This window comes from Phyllostomus discolor, chromosome 1, assembly GCF_004126475.2.
Source record: "Phyllostomus discolor isolate MPI-MPIP mPhyDis1 chromosome 1, mPhyDis1.pri.v3, whole genome shotgun sequence".
Taxonomy (NCBI): domain Eukaryota; kingdom Metazoa; phylum Chordata; class Mammalia; order Chiroptera; family Phyllostomidae; genus Phyllostomus; species Phyllostomus discolor.
The window spans coordinates 78,632,684-78,653,940 of NC_040903.2; the positions used below are offsets into that span (position 1 = coordinate 78,632,684).

Genomic DNA, 21,257 nt, shown 5'->3' on the forward strand with positions numbered 1-21,257 from the left:
ACATCAGAGACCCACAGTGGTTTAGGAGATGTGGATATTTAAAGAGTCATCTGCCGTGTCACAGGTGTAGTTTGCTGGTGCCCTGGTTTGCTTTGCAGATCGAATTTTGTACAACCTAACCATTTTATTTATTTCTAAAAACCATTTTGCTGAAGTATAATTGACATAGTGAACTATGCATGTTTAAATGGTGCAGTTGGATTAGTTTGGACATACATATTCATCAGTGAAACCTTTATCATGGTCAAGATTACAAACATATCCACCACTATCCAAAGTTTCCTTTTGCCCTTTGTAACATTTTTGTCCCTCCCCTGCTACTCAGCATGGCTTCAGTGGGAATTAGTTTTATATTAAATGTATGATATTTTAGATTTTTTAAGTGGGATTATTTTTAATTACAAAAATTTACTTTTTATAATATGGTTTACAAGTACCAGATGAATAATTTCTGTAGTCTCCCTCCTCAGGACTGCACTACTGAGCAATTCCGATGGCTATTCTTCACAAAGAACACAGTGTGATGTGGGCCTCCTGCCCCACCTAAATATTTCTAAATGATGGGACATCGCTGTGCCCATTTCTCTAAGCTACTGCCATGACTTTCCATCTGAATCTTCTGCAAAAATGTTTTTGTTTTTTCCCTGCCTTAGTTATAGTGCAGACAATCAGTGAAGATTTTTTTCCTTGTATTTGACCTAATAATAGTAGAAACAGATGAACATCTTACCTTGCAAACAGAGTTGGGGTTTCAATTCACAAATTGAAAGTTTTCCTCTTATTTTTCTGTTTCTAGGAAACAGGTCATAAGGTCATTAAATTATTGAAACACATAATGAAGAAACTGGCAAACATAATCCATGAAGTTTGAATTTGCAAAACTATACCACTCTTTCTTGAGTTGTGCTTTCCAGTGTTTTTTAGGGGGGTGGGGGGCAATGTAGTTCACTTACAACAGAAACATATTTTATGTGTCAGTTGAGTTTGGTTCCATCTGACCTACTTGCAACTTAATCTAAAACCACTTTACCTCTTGTGAATTCAAGATGAAAACTCATAATAAGAAAGTTATTTTATTTTGGGGACTTGTAGAAAAGTCATTAACCCTGAATTGTAAAATTGTAATTGTTAGTTATTGGGCTCTTTAGACCTAATGTGACTTTAAAAATTCCCATCTTCTGTAGTTTTGAGAAATGTAACATGCAAGATTAGCTTAAAACCTTTTACCAGTTTACAGTTGTACACAAGTTTCTTTAATGTATTTAGTTACATAGTATAACATCTCATCGGAGTATTTATATTATAATAGAATGTAAATGATTGATTTGTTTTAATATTTTTTTTACTATTCATTTTTCTTTTCTTTATAGCTTTACCTTTAGTCCAAGTGGATGAGAAGGGAGAAAAAGTAAGGCCAAATCAGAATCGTTGCATAGTAATATTACGTGAAATCTCTGAATCCACCCCTGTAGAAGTAAGTCATTCCTACCCAGAAAGCTACTTGGATTTTTATTATGGGTTTTTTGTTTACTTCTGTGGTTTTTGGAGTTTATTTTCAAGAACACATATATGTAGTAACACTTTTTTTGCAGGATTTACCACTGATAGTTACATTGTGATTCATATGTGAAAGTGGTTCTCAAATTTTTTGGTCTCATGACTCTACTACACACTTTATATATTTTTTAAAAAATAATGGTGATTTTAGTACTTAGAAATAAAAAGAAAAGATTTAAACATTTATTTATTTTAAAAAATAATAAACCACAAGTGAAGATAAAGAACAACTTTTTAAAGCAAGTATTTTCATTACAAGAGGGACACTGCAAAGAGTGCAGTGAACACTAGAGTAGCTTGTTCTTCATCTGTGCTGATGGGACTGCATCAGTGCAGATGTCACACTAAAAAAGTAAAGGCACCTTTTTTATGTAAATGGAGTCTGTGGGTCATAATTTGAGAACTATTAACTTAGGCAGTAATTTTAGGAAACCACAGTATTTGATCGTTTGAGTCATGAAAAGTAACCTACTCTTAAAGAATTGCTCTAAAATCTGTGACTTGTCGGATTGTTTAAACTGAGTTGCATTGTGTGTAGTAAAACACACTGATAGTCGTGCCTTGAGAGAATGAAGAAAAGTCTTCGTATAGAGTATTGCAAGAATCTATTTGTATTTGATCATTTGAGTTTTCTCATTATAGGTCACTTTGGGTGTGGGGCATGCCTGGTAAACTTTGAATGGATGCCAGGCATTTTGGACTTTATTGGGTGCTGAATATTTCGTAGTCCTTCCTCTGAATATTCTCAAGCTTTGTTCTGAGGTTCAGTTGACAAACTTGGAAGCAATTTGATCCTTAGGAGTGTTTGTTAGCTGGGAGCAAAGCTGCTTTTTAGCTAGAGCTGATTTCCCTATGCAAATTGAGGCACTGCCCTCTGCTTGCCTTGCTGAAGGCCCTGGAGGGGCTGATCTGGCCTTATCTTGTCTTGGCTCTTGGCTCTGCTCACCCTCCCAGCACTGCCGCCTAGAAGTCTAGAAACTCCAGGCGTGAGTTTTGTTCTCCCAAGCTCACCTGTGCTGCACAACCTGAGGTCCACTATCCAAAAACTGTTATTCCATGTATTTTGTCTTTTGTTTTTAATTGTTTTGTGTTGGAAGATAAATCAGGCTAATCTTGGCCAGAAGCAAAAGTCCAACTAATTTTTAAATTTCTTAAATTACAACTACCCCTCCACTATCCCAGCCACCCCCCACCCCCTGCCCATAGCTATCAGCCTATTAGTAAAATGAAATGGTATTTTCACATTAATTTAGCTTATTGGTATCTTGGTAGTAGAGAAAGCTGTCAGTAAGTTGTGGACTATTTCCTGAAAGCCACACTGAGCCATTTTCAAGGGAAGATTTACTGGATATCAGTATGTTAGATTCTGTCTAAGAATCTGTCTTAAAAGCATGCAACATTTTTATTTGGTGAGGACAAAGGGTGGCATGATTGAGAATTAATTTCTAACCTTTCTATTTCCCATAGGAAGTAGAAGCACTATTTAAAGGAGATAATTTACCAAAATTTATAAACTGTGAATTTGCCTATAATGATAATTGGTTTATTACATTTGAAACTGAAGCTGATGCGCAACAGGTAAGCTCCTCTCCTCCAAGAAGTACAGAGTTTACTGGTACTTAACAATTAGCACATAGTGGGACTAAATTTGGGCATTGAGATTACTATTACATCACAGGATTAAGTTTGAGTATAAAGTGCAGAGGAACTTAAGCTGTAGAAACTTAAGTAGATATGCGTATGTGGACAGTTTTTCTAGCAATATTAAAAGCATGTGACGTGATAGTCTAAGGACATGTAAGCACAAGCAGCCTAGGACAGTTAGTTCTGTTCTTGTATCGGGGCAGAGAAAGGTTTTAACCTGAATTTAATTTTCACTTGGCACCACATGTGTTACAAGATACTTGAAAGGGCACTGATGCTCTGGGACACAGGAGTTAGGATCATTTCTCTACCCTTAAAGGAAGGTTTTTCTCTACAGAAACAGCGTGTGTAAAGGAAGCCTACAGATTTTTCAGTGTTAAATGGTGTGGATACAGGGTAAAAAGAGAATCTGAAAGATGGGTTTTAATTGGATGGGGGGCGCGACTCAGCAGGTAGTTAGGTGGGTCAAAGCCTTTAGTGCTATGGAGAGGGGTGTGGAGAAGAATAAAGACTTTGGAACATTGAGATTCATCCCCAAACTGTAATCTGAGTTTCAAATTAGGGTTAACACTAGGAACTCAACACCTGTTTTTTTTCCTATGTCAAAATTCTGGTATGCTTTCATGGTTACCTATTAATACTTACAAAATATATACAGATGTTGTTTATGAGAATTTTGGGTACAGAGTCCATACCTCTTAGCAAGTTTTTTTGTTTTTGTTTTTGTTTTTTAAGGAATCTGTAACCCAGAGAAGGTTAAGAATCATAGTTCTAGGTCTTGTCCACTCAAAATACTAGTATAGTATTTTAACTATAATTTCTTATTTGACATATTAACTGTCAGTTCATCTTGTTTATAAGATTGACACAATAGTACTTTGGATGGTTTTATCCTCAGGCTTACAAATATCTGCGAGAAGAAGTCAAAACTTTTCAAGGAAAACCAATTAAGGTAAGCAAGACCACTGGTAATACTTTATTTGTATGTCAGTATTCTAAAGTATTCTAATAGATACTTACTATATTTTCACACAGGCACGGATAAAAGCAAAGGCAATAGCTATTAACACATTTTTGCCAAAGAATGGATTTAGGCCCCTGGACATGAGCCTTTACACACAGCACCGTTACACAGCATCCTTTTACTTACCTCCCATCTATAGCCCCCAGCAGCAGTTCCCTCTGTACAGCCTGATTGCTCCCCAGACATGGTCAGCAACACACGGCTATCTCGATCCACCCTTGGTGAGTCCTGTCTTGTCTTGTCTTGTCACTTTTGTAACAGAAAGTTGTGTTATGGACACTGTACTAGATGCTTTGAAGGATAAAGATCTTCGTCTGATATGTGGAACAGATACATCTACAGTTTACTGTAGAAAAACAGACCTTCCACCGGTTTTGTGGTAGGTTTTTAATTTAATTGAGAGATAAATAAGGAGCCATGTTCATTAAAAAACCTTCAAGCACTATACTCTCAGTCCTTTGCCCAGTTTGTCTGCCTTTCTGTCTAACATTTCCTTTTTTAAATGTAAGGATATGTATCCCTAGCAAAACAGTGTGATGCAAGCTCTGGGGTGGGTAGCAGGGGAACTGTGAGCACAGGGTAGGGTGGGGGTGATGCCTTTAAGGAAAACAGTGTTGTTGTTGTTGTTGTTTTTAAGATTTTATTTATTTATTTTTTTTTAGAGAGGGAAGGGAGAGAGAGAGAGAGAGAGGGAGAAACATCAGTGTGCGGTTACTGGGGGTCATGGCCTGCAACCCAGGCATGTACCCTGACTGGGAATTGAACCTACGACAGTTTGGTTTGCAGTCTGCACTCAATCCATTGAGCTATGCCAGCCAGGGCTTGAAAACAGTGTTCTAATAGGCTTCTAACAGTCAAGAACAAGTAGAAGATGTGCCATCTTATAAGTTTTATTTTTCACACCAACCTTATAGTTGGTTGGCATGAGTAATTTTTACATATTTTGGGCTCAGTTAATGCCTGTGGTTGGAATCTGTAGATTTGTAATGGATTCAGTCCTTTTTCTCCAGCTCTGCTGGTACAGATGTTAGAAAGATTGGGTAGGTCCTCGGCATGAGTTAGATGCAATGGATGTATCAGGGCTGATCAGTGCAGGAAAAGAAGTGATCATTTGGCTCCTGGCTGGGAAGTGAGGTGGGTTGATTTGGATGGGAGGTTTATATTGGGTTGCCAGCAGGGTTCATTGGAACCATAGCAATGAAAGGACAGAGTATGCAGAAGGCTATGGTTAGAAAACAGGGATCAAATTAGAAATTTTGAGGATATGGCTGTGGACCACATCAGGGAAAGTTTGGGTGGTCCATCAGCTGTGTGGGAAATGAGAGATATGAGCTGAGTCCCACTATTAGGGGATGTCACCTGGGACTCTTGTTACCAATGATGGGTGTAGAGAGGATGATAACTGAAAAGTGTGAGCCTGAGAGAAGGAGCGTTGCCTCAGCTGGATGGTGGATGCCTGTTACCTGCCAGAATGTAAAGATGTCCATGAAAAAATGGTGGAAAAAACAAGTGTGACAAGTAGGTGGTTATTACAAAATGGAACACAGAATTACTTATAATTAGAATTTATAATGTATCACCTTCTAAGTGGAGCATATCAGAAGTGCTGGAAGGGAAGGAGGCTATATGAGAGTGGCATATACAGAAGTGCCTGGGGTGTTTGTGGTGTGGCCAGTGTTTCTGAGTGAAGGCACAGCTGAGATGGGGACTGTACAGGTTCTTAAATGTGTGTTGAGATGTGTGGACTTCATCTGTGGTGTATGGGATGTAAGAAGGACAGATGGGGAGAGAGATGCATCAGGAGAGGTCCTCATGGGCACCAAGCCCCTCAAGTCTAGAACCACTCAATGAAAGATAGTAGCAGACAAGTGCTCACATGCAGAGTTGTGTCTCTCTGTTTTGAGTGAATCCTAATGGTTCGCTCAAAATGTATTACTTTTTTGACATATGTACTGCATTCTGTAAAAGTGTACTGATAGCCATACAGTTAGCATAGCACAGGAGAAATGTAAAAGGAATGAGAGTCCGTAAACTCCTGTGTTGAATTTCTCCAAAGGAGCCCACCACCATCCTTGTGCTGTCCTTGATGAATTAGTTTGCTCTTCTGATTTCTCTAATCATGCATACCCTTGTCCAGAGTGGGGTACATTGGGACCCTGAATCAGTTATCTGGCCATTTGGGATAGTTCCTGGTCTGGTGTGTGAGGCTCTTTGCTTGCTCTAAAACACACTGCATTTTTGAGCAAAAGTGAAGAGATGGTGCCTATTAATTCTCAGCAAGTTGTATTATTATGTTAGTAAACTCATTTATTTTTAGACTCTTGAGCAAAATTACTCAAATATCAGAGTTGTTCTACATGTGAAAGTGCATACATGAAACTGTCTCTTGATGGGTCTTCCCATGATAAACAGTCATCAGAATCTAGTTCTGGGGTGATTGGCATAATTTTAAGTAGTCTGACCCTTTCAGATTGTGGAGTTGCTCATTAGGGCACTGGGAATTCTAACAAAATTTCAAGTCCATCTCTCTCCCCTAGCATTTTCAGCAATTCCATTACAGTCATCAGGAATAAGAAGGAATTGCTGACCTATTACCAATCTGGAGGTCGTGGTACAGTACATTAGGTTGAGCACTGGGACTTCCCAGACAAGCATGTGGTGTCTTGGAGGCCCTTCCCTCTCCTGTCAATTTCCACATGTGGGAATCCACATCCTCATGGGTTTGCTGGGATGATCATCTGAAACAGCCTAGGAATACCTCTTAGCCACAGCTTGACTTTTGGCCGTTAGCAATAATCTTATACAACGCTCTTCCTAAACCCATGAATATTTTAAGTATGAAATGGAACATAGCCTCCTTGACATGTCGAGAAATGACTCAGGTTACCATAAGAGGCAATGTTAACCAAGTTGAAGTCTGGTTATGGTTTGTTGACTTGTTTGTTTTTAATGAATCTAGGTAACTCCATTTCCAAATACTGGATTTATAAATGGGTTTACGTCTCCAACCTTCAAACCTGCAGCATCTCCTCTGACTTCACTCAGACAATATCCTCCGAGAAGCAGGCAAGTTCCATGAGTGAATAAAATGGTGTTTTTCCACGGTTTGTAATAAGAGGTCACTGCCACATTGTATGCTTTAAAAGCAAAACAAAAAAAAAAAATGTGTTAAACCTTGGTCATTCTCACTGTGTGCGTGAATTCTGTTTACTAAGTAAAGAGGCTATTCCTGACCATTACTAATGATATACTTGACCACTAGTAATGTTCATCTGAGATAAAACTACTTGAAGCATAGAGTTACTGAAAGTGGTGCTAGTGGTGTCTAATACAGGGGTCATCTCTTTAGAAAAAGCATTCTGGGGCAGCTGTGTGTGCCTGTTTTTCATTTGAAAATTGGTACTGTAGTTATAGGTTTGCACTGTGAACACTATCAGACACACGCATTAACTATTCTTACCATTTTTATATTTTTTCTGAATTATGAGCATATTTTACCTTCCATGGATGTCCAATCTTTTGGCATCTCTGGGCCACACTGGAAGAAGAAGAGTTGTCTTGGGCCACACATTAAATACACAAACACTAATGAAAACTGATGAGCAAAAAAGAAGTTTTAAGTAAATTTATGATTCTGTGTTTGGCCATATGTGGCCTGTGGGCTGCAGGTTGCACACCCTTCCCTAGTCATTGCTTTGTGAGCATGCTCATTTCGTCATGTGATCATTCATAACTGAGCTTTTACATTTTATTTGCAGGAATCCTAGTAAATCCCATCTGCGCCACACCATTCCTACTGCAGAGAGAGGGCCTGGGCTGTTAGAAAGTCCATCAATATTTAACTTCACTGCGGATCGATTAATTAATGGTGTGCGGAGCCCACAAGCAAGGCAGACAGGCCAACCTAGAACCCGCATACAGAACCCTCCAGCTTATGCCAAGAGAGATGCTGGGACCGGGCGGGTGGAGCAGAGTAGTCTTGAATCCTCTCCTGGCCTAGGTAGAGGCAGGTGAGTTACTCAGAACAGTTGTTGGATGGGTACTATGTACTTATAAACTATTGATATTTTCAAATTCCATTAATTGAGATGTTTTATAATCACTATTTTCAGATATATCACAGAACATCAAATTGAAGGCTGTACCATCACAGGTTTTATATAATAACACAGAGGGGTGACTTTTAGAGCAGGGATCTAACTAGTCTCATCTTTGTTATAAACTATGGGTGGAATGGAACTATATTAGGTCACAGTTATCATTTGTGGAGATGTTCAAGCGGTATTTATACAGACTCCAGAATCTGAGCCTCTGGTCTCTTCCCATTCCTGCCTGTACAGAGAGCCTATGTTTTCTGTTCCCAGCCTTGCTTCTTTTCTAGCCAGCAGTGGCATAGAATAGACAGATAGTGAGTTGTGTAGCCAGACAGACTACGTGAGTTTAAACCAGCTAAGAATTTAAATTCCATTAGTACTACATTTATTTATAAACAAAAGCTGTTACAGTTAAGTAGGTTGCCTGTTGGCCACATTTAGGGGGAGATTTACGTCACTGGGCGTTCAGTCTAATACAGTTGGTTTTGCAATGCCTGTGGTCATTACTTGGGTCATTACTGTATCTTAACAGTGGGCTGCGTTCACTGTCTTTTTCCTTTTCCTTTGACTCAGTTTGCTGCTGCTTGTTGCCTTGCCTTCTACCACTTACACTTGATTAGAGAGGTGAGATGAAGAAGGTGGAAGTGAGTTCCCGGTTTTCATTCAGTCACTGCTCTCCTGTCTGGGGTTGACAGATTGAAGCTGGCTTTATTCAGTTGGTTCTCTTAGTAGTTCATTCAATATGTGCTGTCATAAAGGAAGTCCCCTCTGGTGGATAACTAGTTCAAACTGCATAAGCTTTTTTCATTTGTTTTTTAAACCTACTTTGAAAACTTCAGATGAACATATTTCTAAGTGTTTCATACAGAATGTACAGTACACTGTCTGACATGCAAGAGACTCCAGTAACATTGCTTCTTCTCCTTCCTGGCTCAGTATGTGCCTCCAGTGCAGATTGGGGGTGTGAAGGGCCAGAGGCAGGCCATTGTACTCATGGTGGTTAATCCACAGGGCCAGGCCTTGGAAGGGTTGTAAGATAGAGTTAGAATGACTGAAGACAACATGCCGCAGGTGAACTGGCACAGAACTACATATTAGAAATTTGATTTAAAAAATTGGTTCAGCAGATGTTGGAATGCTGAAAGGCAAAGGGGAACACTGAGGAAATGCAGAAAGGAGCTGCTGCCAATGGGGTGGGGAACATTGGGAGCATTTGGGCTTGTCAGACTGGGAGGCTTGGAGCCAGGCTTATGGGATTGAGGCCAGACCTAAGGAAGGGCCATGCCTGCTATGCTGCTATAGGGATAATGCAGAAAAAGCACCACCAGGAGGACAGGTTCCCATGTCTTCCCATCACTTCTCCTAGTAGCACTTCCTGTTGGGAAAAGCTTAACAAGATGTGTCATGGTCATGGAAAGACAGGGCCTGAGGAACACCTGCCCATTGTCACACAGGGTCAGGGTCCACATGAAGCTGAGAAGCATCTGGTTGACCAACACTGCTCACCTCTGGTCACATGGATACAATCTTCCCACAGCACTTGAACTTCCAAGCTACAGCAGTGATGAGTTAATGCCTTTGCCCCCAAAATGGAGACTCCCACGTAGCCTTACCCTGAGGACTGAAACCACCACTAGCAAGAGCTGAGGTGACATGCAGCAGTGTACATGACACACAAGGAAAAGCTGGTCAGGAAGCCCTGGTTGATACTGATAGGTGATTCCTTCCCTCTTCCTCACAATTCCTTTGTTTTTAGACAAGGTATCAGGCTCTCGGGGCTCTTCAGCCAGAGGGTGATCCTGGAGGACTTGAGCCACAGTGGCTGTACCCACTGCCAGCACTCCCTTTTTTCTGGGTTTTGTTTTGTTTTCCATTAACTTTATGTGTTGTGCATAAGGAGCAGTATGAGGCACCCCAGAGAATCCCCTTGAACACACATGGTTCTCCAACCCCTCTGTAGCAGCAGCCTGCATAGCAGTCACCTAGTCAGGTTCAGTGGCAGGAGGAACTTCAGCTGAGCAGATGCTCAGTTATGTCACCTGGTGAGTGCATTCTGCTTTAGGGATCAAGACAGCCAAACCACTAGAATTCAAAGTTTTGGGCACAGGAAGCAGAAATTGTGCAGGTAAAATATTGGATGTGTCCCAGTAGTCTGTTGGCACCATGGAGCACACGATATCCTGTGCTCTGTGGTGCCTGGACCTATACACTGCCATGGCCTGAGCTCTGGCCATGTGTGAAGCATATGCTGCATCTCCTGAGTTAGGGCCATCCTTTGAGGGTATGGCTAGCCCTAGCCTTGCATCTAACTTCACTCAGCCAGTCTGCTTACTACTTCCACTGCTGTGGGATGGGCCCCTGGGTCTGACCTGTGCTACACGGGCACCATGGGGTCAAGGTGGCTTCCCCTTAGGTCTGCTGAATGGTGCTGATGGAGCATTGGAGGCCAGAAGCTCTGCCTCCTCGAGGATGGGACAAGGCTGGCACAACTAGGGTGGTGATCAACAGGCTAACCTTGGCACTAGGGGTTCAGGTGTGACTACCAAATACCTGGGGTGACCCAGGAAGAGGCTAACTGGCCACCACATCTTTTCTCCCTGCTGTCAGGGGTCTCTTCTAAAGTGAATGACTTCAACACAGATGCCTTTGCACTGTTCCTTCCACAAGACTTCTAAAGTCTTCTGTCACCACACTTGGAGTCCTAGTCTTTGTGAGTCTGTCATCCAGCCAGATCCTTAGCTCCCTTGCTTGAAAACCAGTGTAAATCTGTACTTTTGACCATTTCTGCCTCCAGGCACAGTGGATAACAAATATGTTGCTTAAAGTTTTGCTACCTGGGTTGATCCCCCTGCCCCCTAGCTTTTGGAGGCATTCCTAAATGGGGTTTGAGCTAAGGTGGTCTGATACTGCATGGCCATCAGTAATCCGGGTCTGGAACTCACTCCTTGTCTCTGCTGAGAGACTTCCCATGAGGCTGTAGATGTAGATTGAGAGCAAGGGGTGATGCACAGGACTGGGGCCCTGGCTCTATTGTGCTGCTTCTGCTGCTGGTGGGCTGCTGCTGGTGTTTGTGCCCATCTCCGTGGTTTAGTGCCCCAATTATGGTGGGCAGCTCGAGTCTGTGGTCACTGATGTTTACACTGAGGCATTTAGGCTATACCAGGAGTCATTTGAAAGCAAGGAGTTATTTTTGGAATTGATTTTGTAGAAGAGGGTGTGGCTTTGGTCCAGAATCCTAGGGGTTTGCACTGCTTTTCTGGAGGGGTGAACCAGAGGCTCCATACATATCCTACTTGACATAGTCGAGGGCTGTAAGCTCATTAGTTTAATTAGTTAGGCTACTTTGGGCAAGGCTGCTTGTAGATTTTCTGTAAAATAAAGGAATTAGTCAAGACTATTTATAAACTCCTCCCTGGCTTATGTAATACAAATGCCCCCACAGAGTCTTTGCATTTACGTGAGTTGACAAAGGGTTAAATAAATAGAAATGAAATTATAAATTGGAATAATATGTGAATTCTTGGGCCACATAGCCCATATAGGGCAGTGATGAAAGTGTCTTAGTATCCTCAGGGCCTGCTGTGGTCACTTAGGTTATGTACTGTGGTGCGTGGCCCAGTTTTGCTGCCTCTGGAGTCTGGCTGGGTCTAAGTTGTAGACTGTAGAACACTTCGTGCAGCCAGCATCTAGGTAGAGGTGGTGTTTCAGGTTTACAAATGCTCGTGTGTTTTGTGTAAAGGGTAGGCGATTGACTTGGCAGTCTGAGGGCTGAGGGGGCAGCAAGAGCTAATCAGGCTATTGGAGTTTTTGCATGTTGATGATAAATCTGATACATTTCATCACCATTCTCTAACAGTTCATCTGTGTAGTTTAGTGTTAGTTTTTACACATCCTGTTGTTTGAGGTGAATGGATGTTCAAGTATTGATATCATGATAAAAATTTTGAATAGCTACCAGGAATATCCTTTCAATATTTTGATTTACCTATCTAGACATCAGTTTTAGTCTTTTTCTATACAATTTATGTTTTTTGGTTTTTTTTCTTTCTTTTTGTTTTTTTTTTCCTACACTTCTTAAGTATAAGCTGGGATTTCAACCCAGAAGTCACTGTGAAAGACTACAAAGTCATAAAGATTAACTCTGTCGCTCTTACATATGCCCAATGAAAAATGTTCCAAGTGGGAAAAAATTAAGTCTTTTGCTTTTTCTCTCCCCCAGGAAGAATTCCTTTGGTTACCGGAAGAAAAGGGAGGAGAAGTTTACAGTGAGTACATCGAACTTGTGTCATTTCTGCAAGACATTTAAATCTAATTTATATAAAGGAAGCATGAGGTGTAATTGTAATTGAATGAAAGTTAAGGTGTAATAAGGAAAATTTCAAAAGACATTTTCTTTTAATGTGATATCCATTAAGTGATAGCTGATATTTTTGATTCTCTAATGGGGAGAAAAGGTGGAGGCTAGTTTTCTGAGTTACTACAGGTTGCACACATGTGCCTGTGTTATGTAGTAGGTATAGCCAGGAGAATACACGTGATGTAGTCAATCTGCAAGTGTCCATACAAGTCCTTGCTATGTAGTTAACCTTATAATTTAAAGTAACTGGGCTCGTTAGGTTTGGCAAGCAGAATAAACTTCTCCCACATAGGAAATACTTTATCAGTCTTTTTCCTTCAAAACAATGTGTCCGCTATGCAGAAAGCATTGCTGCCTCTGCTGTAACTTATGGTGGTGGATTTATGTGAGTGATAGGCACATGAGGTACGGTCGCATCTTCTTGAGTGATGACAGTTCAGCCAGTACTCAGCTGAGCTTTGATGAATGCTGATAAGGTGCATTTCCACAGAAAGTGGTGGAGAACATCCTGGCAGTACACAGAAAGGTATGAAGGGATGAAGGATATTTACTGGACTTGCAGGTATAAAAATTAACTCCACACGTGGAGGACTGGCAAGGAGGAGAAAATTTGTGGTCCAGCCGCCTAAGCTATCAAGTATGCATTTTCCCATTACAGAGAACATATTTTCTTTGTCTGGAACTTAGCAAGTGCCAGTTAGATGTAACACCCATAATTTTATGTTATTGGCCAGTTTAGTCTAGTTTTTGGTGAACCCCTTGGTAAGGCAATTTATATCGGCTGATTTCAGTTGAAATGAATGATTGCTGTGATGGTTGGACTAACAAGACTACCATCTGAATCTCTTCAGAGCCTATTTATCTGACATGAGTTGCTCCCATTGCTCACTCACTATATCACCTAAGTGAAGTGAGAGGTGAAATTTTCTCTCATAGCCATGTTTGTTTCATTTTGTTTCATATACCTGATTCATGTGTTAATACCTGGGAACCATTTAGAAACCCAGGCACATGACACAGTTATTACAGAGAGTATACCATTGTTGTACTGGGACATTCTGATGACTGCAGAAACCTAGAGTCATCAGACTTGTGACCACAATGGAGGCATAGGTAGATACACTTTGCCTCCTTACACAACCAAAAGAAGGAGAACAACAAATTTAAAAACAAAAAACAGAACTGCCAGAAAATTGAACTGTTTGGAAGTCTGACACCCAAGAAGTTAAAAAAAGAAATGTTCATCCAGACTGATAGGAGGAGCAGAGATGGACAGCCGGGGCAGAGAGGACTTGTGGCAAGGTGGCAGCTGGAGGACTGGGCAGTCCCACATTTGCATGCAGATAAACCGGGAGGAACAACTGGGGGGTGAGACAGACTGCATAACCCAGGGTCCCAGCACAGGGAAATAAAGCCTCAAACCTCTGACTGAAAAAACTGGGGGTTGCGGAAGTGGGAGAAACTCCTAGCTTCACAGGAGAGTCCATTGGAGAGACCCACAGGGTCCGAGAAGGTAAGGAGGCCCACCCACCCAGGAATTAGCACCAGAAGGGCCCAATTTGCTTGTGGGTAGCATGGGAAGTGACTGAAAGCCAGCGGAGAGCTGAGTAAGTGGCATTATCCCTCTTGGATCCCTCCCCCATACTCAGCACTACAACACAGTGACATGGGTTGCCCTGCCCTGGGAAATACCTAAGGCTCTGCCCCTTGTTACATAACAGGTCCACCAAGACAAAAAGAAAAAAAAAGAAAAAAAGCCCAAATGAAAGAATAGATCAAAGCTCCAGAAAAAATAAAACTAAGCAATGAAGAGATAGCCCTCCTATCAGATGCACAGTTCAAAACACTGGTAATCAAGATGCTCACAGAAATGGTTGAGTATGGTTGCAAAATAGAGGAAGAAGTAAAGGCTATGCAGAGTGAAATAAAGTAAAATGTATAGGAAACCAACAGTGACTGGAAGGAAACCAGGACTCACATCAACAGTTTGGACCAGAAGGAAGAAATAAACATTCATCCAGAGCAGAGTGAAGAAACAAGAATTCAAAAAAATGAGGAGAGGCTTAGGAACCTCCAGGACAGTTTAAATGTTCAACATCCGAATTATAGGGGTGCCAGAGGAAAAGAGGAAGAGCAAGAAATTAAAAACTTATTGAAAATATAGTAAAGGAGACTTTCCCCAATCTGGCAAAGGAAATAGACTTCCAGGAAGTCCAGGAAGCTCAGAGAGTCCCAAAGAAGTTGGATCCAAGGAAGGATACATCAAGACACATCATAATTATATTACCCAAGATTAAAGATAAGGATAGAATCCTAAAAGTAGCAAGAGAAAAGGAGACAGTTACCTAAAAAGGAGTTCCCATAAGTCTGTCAGCTGATTTCTCAAAAGAAATCTTACAGGCAAGGAGGGGCTGGAAAGAAGTATTTAAAGTCATGAAAGGCAAGGACCTACATCCAAGATTACTCTACATAGCAAAGCTATCATTTAGAATGGAAAGACAGATAAAGTGCTTCCCAGATAAGGTCAAGTTAAAGGAATTCATCACCACTGAGCCCTTACTACATGAAATGTTAAAGGGACTTATTTAAGAAAAAAAGATCAAAACTATGAACAGTAAATTAATACCAAACTCACAACTATTAACAACTGAACCTAAAAAAAGAAAAACAAACTAAACAAACAACTGGAACAGGAACAGAATCACAGAAATGGAGATCACATGGAGGATTATCAGTAGGGAGGGGGAGGGGGAATGGGGTTAAAGGTACAGGGAATAAGAAGCATATGTTGGTAGGTACAAAATAGGTGGGAAGTTAAGAATAGTATGGGAGACAGAGAAGCCAAAGAACTTATATATGTGACCCATGGACATGAATTAAGGTGGGGGAATGATAGTGGGGTGGGGCGGTAAAGGGTGGAGGGGAATAAAGGAGAGAAAAAAATAGGACAACTATAATAGCATAAGCAATAAAATATATTTTAGGAAAAAATATTTTAAAACATACAAATAGGTAGTTGCAGAATAGCCATGGCGATATAAAGTATAGTATAGGAAATGGAGTAGCAAAAGAACTTATACTCATGTCCCATAGACATGAATAGTGGTGGGGGAGTGCATGAGGGAGTGTGTGTTCCTGGATGGAGGGGGGCTAAGGGGAAAATCAGGGTAACTGTTGTAGCTTAGCTTAAGCCATAAAATATAATTTAAAAATGGGGAAAGAAATAAAGAAACCTAGAGACATCAAAGCTTGTGAGCATTGGCCCAACCAAGCCCATAGAACCAGGGTAGCATTCATACCTCACCTAAAGCCCATCAGATTCTCAAAAATGTTAAACACTGCCTTCAAGATCAAACTTCATCTGTAAGTGCTATCATTTTGTAACTCCTGTGTCTGGGCGCTTGTTACTTGCCTATTTTGTCCCTAAAAGTCGAGAGTAATTTTTTGTGAAGTCTTTCTCCTTAGAATTGCTTATCTTCTGAAAATATGCAGATGTCTAATATAAAAGCTGAAAATTGCTTTGAGTTCATGATGTCTATATATAACCTCTAGGTTTGCTGAGTTAGAGAGACTACCATGGCTGCAATTAGTAAGTGGAAGCTTTGCTCTGAAGGCTTGTGGCTGAGCAGAGTGAGGCTCGACTTAGCACCTACCCTGTAAGGAAGGAAGAGAGGCTGACAGGCTGACCAGAGAGATGTGGAATTGCTGCCATCTTGGGTCCATGTCATCTTTCCCCTGCTCTCTCTTGAGTTCCAACAAATTTTCTCTAGATTCTACTTCTGGAGTGAATGATCTTCGTGTTGGTATAAGTTTCTGGGAAGAATCAGCCCTTCCTAGTTAAATGAGCCCCATGAGAGCATTGTGTCCACTCAACGTGGCCAACATTTAGCAAAGATACAGCCTAAATAGAAACTCATCTCCCTTTCTGTTCCTTGTATGCTTCAGTCAAGGAACTGAACACCTACAAAATGATACCTAGCATATTAAGACAGATGGATTATAGTTTTTCAGTAAAACTATATCACTGGCTTTCTTCTGAGATCTTGGGTTTATGATATATACTTGGATATTGTTCTGCTGAATTTACTTTCTTAAAGTCAGGAGTGTGGTAATATCTAATACCACGCTTTTTACATAGTGATTTAAAAATATACAGTGTTTCCATAAGTTAGTTTTCAGATAACAGAAGCTCCCCCCCTTTTTTTGTTAAATTGTTTTTTCCTTCTCCTTGGTAGGTAATCTGTAAAATTTCTTCCATATGTTGTAGAGAGTTGAAAGAGTGGCCTTTTGTTTTGTTTTCTTTTACTATCTCCTGTATGACTTGGATTACACACTATTTTATAATAACATAAAACTTGTCTGGAGATGAATAGGTTAATATCTTAGACCCAGGCTACTCTGATTTTTGACAGTGGGGTCCAGTTGTTCTACAGTGTCGGCTTTGTTCATAGCTATCACTTTGCTGCCTATCCGTGTCCTGCCCAGTCTGTGTCAGCTGACTGTGCCAGGAACCAGAGGGTCTTGGTCACAGGGAAGCAGCCCCGCACAGCATATGCAATCAAGCCCAGTAGCAGCCTTGAGGGTTCAGCTTTACAGCTCTGCTCTCAGAGGGGAAGTTGCCTACTAAGTGACCTTTGATTAGGTGACAAAGTGTTGTTATGGTCAGATTATCTTTTTGTTTTTTTCAGACAGATACAGAAATCAGAAGATTAGAGAAAGGATTATTGCCTTACTCTTTTGCTGTGTTTCTTAGCACTGTACCATCTACACTTGTGCAACTTTGTGGTGTTGTTCTCTTTCAGAGGAGTCAGACTCAATCTCCAACACCACCAAAACCTCCGTCCCCGAGCTTCGAATTGGGGCTGTCTAACTTCCCTCCACTTCCTGGAGCGGCAGGCCACTTGAAGACTGAGGACTTGTTTGAAAACAGGCTGTCTAGCTTGTTATTAGGATCAAAAGAAAGGGTAAGATACATGTCACAAGCCTAGTGGTTGCTAACAGTTACTGTGTACTGATTTCCTGCCAGGCACTTGGCTGAGCTCATTTTCATGTAGATTCAGAGAGTAAATGATTGACAGAGGCCACACATTTTCAGTGATAGGGTTGAAGTTGAATCCAGGACTGAAGCCTTTTAGTTCCCAATCTGCCAAGGTCAAGGGAGAAACCTGTGCTGCAGTGTACAGTACAGATGCTTTCGCTCATCCAGAAACTCAGATTACATTTTTATTGTTGATATTCAGGACCTGCCTTTATTTTACAAGTCAGAAGAATAAAACAGAAAAATCTGAATTATACCAGAAGTAATATAACTTTTAGTGAACTATGTGGATAAGAAGAAGTCCAGAAAAACTTTAATTCTAGTGGCTTTTGGTGAGCTCTGCAGGCTCTAGACTAGCTGCTTTCATTCCTCTGTGTGATTATAATACCAGCGATCAGATTAAGCTACCGAAGTCACAGGAGATTCATTTCCAACACTCCTTCTGGGCCTGCTGTTATCAAGGTACAGAGAGAATTGTGCTGCTACCAGGTGTAATCCCCCTGTGTCTGTTCCTTCCTTCCTTCTTTCCTTCCTTCCTTCCTTCTTTCCTTCCTTCCTTCCTTCTTTCCTTCCTTCCTTCCTTCTTTCCTTCCTTCCTTCCTTCCTTCCTTCCTTATTCCTCCCTTCCTTCTGAGAGGTTTTATTTATTTATTTATTAAGATTTTTATTTATTAATTTTTACACACAGATACGAAGGGAGGGAGAAAGAAAGGGAGAGAAACATCACTGTGTGGTTGCTTCTTGTGCATCCCCTACTGGGGAACTGGCCCACAATCCAGGCATGTGCCCTGACTGGGAATCGAACCAGAAACCCTTCGGTTTGTAGGCTAGCGTTCAGTCCACTGAGCCATACCGGCCAAGGCAAGATTTTATTTATTTTTAGAGAAAGATGAAGAGAGGGAGAGAAACTTATTGATGTGAGAGAAGCATGGATCAGTTGTCTCTTGCATGCTCCCAACCAGGGACCTGGCCTGCAACCCAGGCATGTGCTCTGGTCTTTCAGTTCACAGGATGACCCAACCCTATGAGCCACACCAGTCAGGGCCCCCTCCCTCCCACCATGTCTTTTTCTAAAGGAAATCCACTTCCTACCACCCCCAAATGTCAGGAATCAGAACCCCTTGGCTTTTGGGTGAGGAAAGGCTACATCCAGGTTATCAAGAGGGCCACCAAGAAGCCACTCAGTCACCAAGCCAGGGCTTACATGGCATTTATAATTGGTTTTCAGTCCTTTTCCTGCTGGTATGTGGTTACTGTTCCTGTTTTTAACCTTCAAGGTTATAATAACAATCATATATTAGATGTGGGATGTCTTCTACATTATTCTAAACTCTTAAACAGTAATTTCTAAGTTATAAGTGTCTCATAGAGCAAAGCGCATTTTAAAAATCATGAATTCTAGTTTACAGACTGACTTTACTCTCCCCCCAGTGGTGGGCAGAGCAACCTGGCCTTCACCCACTTCAAAAATACCAATACTGTGTCTTACATTTTGAGTTATGTAAAATTTCTTTGGAAGAAACAATTGCTACTTTTAAAAAGTCAAAGCCTGATTCCATGGCCAGGTGAGAGCCTGCATCCCTGCTTCTTGGGGTTGCACTACAGTAGCTTTTTCTGTCTCCGTGACACTCAAGTTTTGGAGCTGGTGGGGAGGCTTTAGGGATTTAAGGTGCTGGTCACGTCCTAAGTCCTCACATTCCAGTGTGTCAGGATTGAACAGATCCTGGGTAACTGAGCTGTTACAGAATGGAGGCTTTTTCCCTTCCCACATTCCCACCAACCTTGAGCATGAAGCTGTAAAAGATGATGATTCTTAGGGAGGCTGCATGTCTCTGGTCACCCCTGCTGGGACCAGAGGGGTGTAGATGGTGCCATTCCATTCGTCTTCCTCAGTACTTCTCTGTTCAGTTTACTTCTGAACCTTTTGTCTTCTTTGAAAGGTTAAATATTAAGAAAATGTTGTCTTTTGACAATCTCACTTTCAATTACTTATTTGCTCCCCTCCTTTCTTGTTAATTGTACATCATGAAGAAGATCCGTGCGTGTATGAGCTGTCACTGCATGAGGCGGGGAAGGGTGGACAGTAGCTGGAGTAAGAACATCGATGTCTGGTCTTTCACTCATGATCGAGAATGATTGACTTAAAAGTTTTGAGTTCCATTTCTTCCCGTGTTAAATTGGGAGAGTTAGCACATCATTCCCCCTGGGGCTGTTCTTGAATTTTCTGTCAGCACCTGCCACTCACCTCAGGACACTCCAAATTACATTGGTGTGGAGGTGTTGGCATTTTTGGGTTTTGTTGATTTTACTTAATTGTACTAGGAATTCCACATTTAACAGATATCTGTATTTGTTATATGCCAGGCTGTGCTAGGCTACAGGATTGTCGGAGATGAATAGGTATTTTTGATATTTGTTTATTTAGGAAAACAAACTTGCAGATAATATGGCAGAAACACAGAAGAGGGCCCCAAGGCTATGAATGAGTTGTTAGGAGGACAGGCTTGAACTATGTTTCGTTTTCTGATTCTGCGCACTCTGCGTGACAGCACCTAGCTGGTGCCCTGGGAGGAGGGTGGGCAGCCGTGTGAGTCAGGCTGGTACCTCTGTTGGTGTGTTGTAGATTATTAGAGATATGACCCATGCTTCTCTGCCCACCTGTAAACTCTGACTTCGACGGTTTTCAGAGTCACAGCACGGATGCAGGCACTAGCCCTCTTCCCGCAGCGACCCCCAGAGAGCCCCCAGGTCCAGCCCCCTGCACCCTGTCCATGGCCCACGAGCGCACCCCTTCCCCTGCTCACCTGCCCGAGTAAGTACCATCTTTCTGCCTCTTCCTGATCCACTGGGAATGTTGTCATGTGGGACTCACCTGTTGGGTGGCCTTTTCACAGGGACCCCAAAGTGGCGGAGAAGCCGAGGGAAGCCCTGAGTGCAGACAGACTTACTTCCACTACCGCCAGTAAATCGGTGCAGGTGAACGGCACCACCACGGTAGGTGCCAGGGGCACACGGTGGGAGGAAAACGGCTCCTCCTCCTCCTCAGATCAGCTCATTGTCAGTGCAGTCCGATTTGATGGGCTTTTATTGCTGTGTCGTGTGTGCTTCCTGTGCAGGATACCTTGGATATATGCTAACAATTTCAGCCAACTGTTTATTTCTTGTCACCACTGCCATAGACTCTCTATTTCAGTGTCAGCTGAGTGAAGTAGTCCTTTTGAGTAATCAATCACAAGACTCTAGCTCCTGTTTCCCATAGGATACATGCTCATCTGAGCATGGCTGTTCCTCGCCAGCACTGTGACCACGGTCTACTGGCTCAGTAGACGGTAGGGGACAATGTGCCCTCTGTACCCCTCATTCCCTTCCCTCAAGGGGGACCCCACCTCTTCTGTTCTGATATGTATTGTCCTCAGTTTGATCTTGGGTGAGCTTGTGCCATTCAAATCAAGGAGTTAAACCCTTACTGTCCACTAGATTGACTCTTTAAAGAAAAAAATTTTTTAGGTTAAAATGATTTTTTAAGCTAACAAATGATTTATA

General features: G+C 41.7%; 1 protein-coding gene across 3 annotated transcripts in view; it reads left to right on the forward strand.

The window, feature by feature from the left end:
* LARP4B (La ribonucleoprotein 4B) overlaps positions 1–21,257 on the forward strand; it is a 62,287-nt gene that overhangs the window by 37,015 nt on the left and 4,015 nt on the right. For 2 of the 3 annotated variants that reach the window (XM_036025078.1, XM_028507471.2), the window contains 10 exons: positions 1,371–1,474; positions 3,025–3,135; positions 4,100–4,153; positions 4,237–4,446; positions 7,185–7,291; positions 7,984–8,235; positions 12,539–12,584; positions 17,479–17,640; positions 20,402–20,526; positions 20,609–20,708. In XM_036025078.1, the coding sequence (XP_035880971.1) occupies positions 1,371–1,474; positions 3,025–3,135; positions 4,100–4,153; positions 4,237–4,446; positions 7,185–7,291; positions 7,984–8,235; positions 12,539–12,584; positions 17,479–17,640; positions 20,402–20,526; positions 20,609–20,708 (1,271 nt within the window). The remainder of the gene's footprint in view (positions 1–1,370; positions 1,475–3,024; positions 3,136–4,099; positions 4,154–4,236; positions 4,447–7,184; positions 7,292–7,983; positions 8,236–12,538; positions 12,585–17,478; positions 17,641–20,401; positions 20,527–20,608; positions 20,709–21,257) is intronic. The other variant, XM_036025079.1, reaches the window with a different exon arrangement.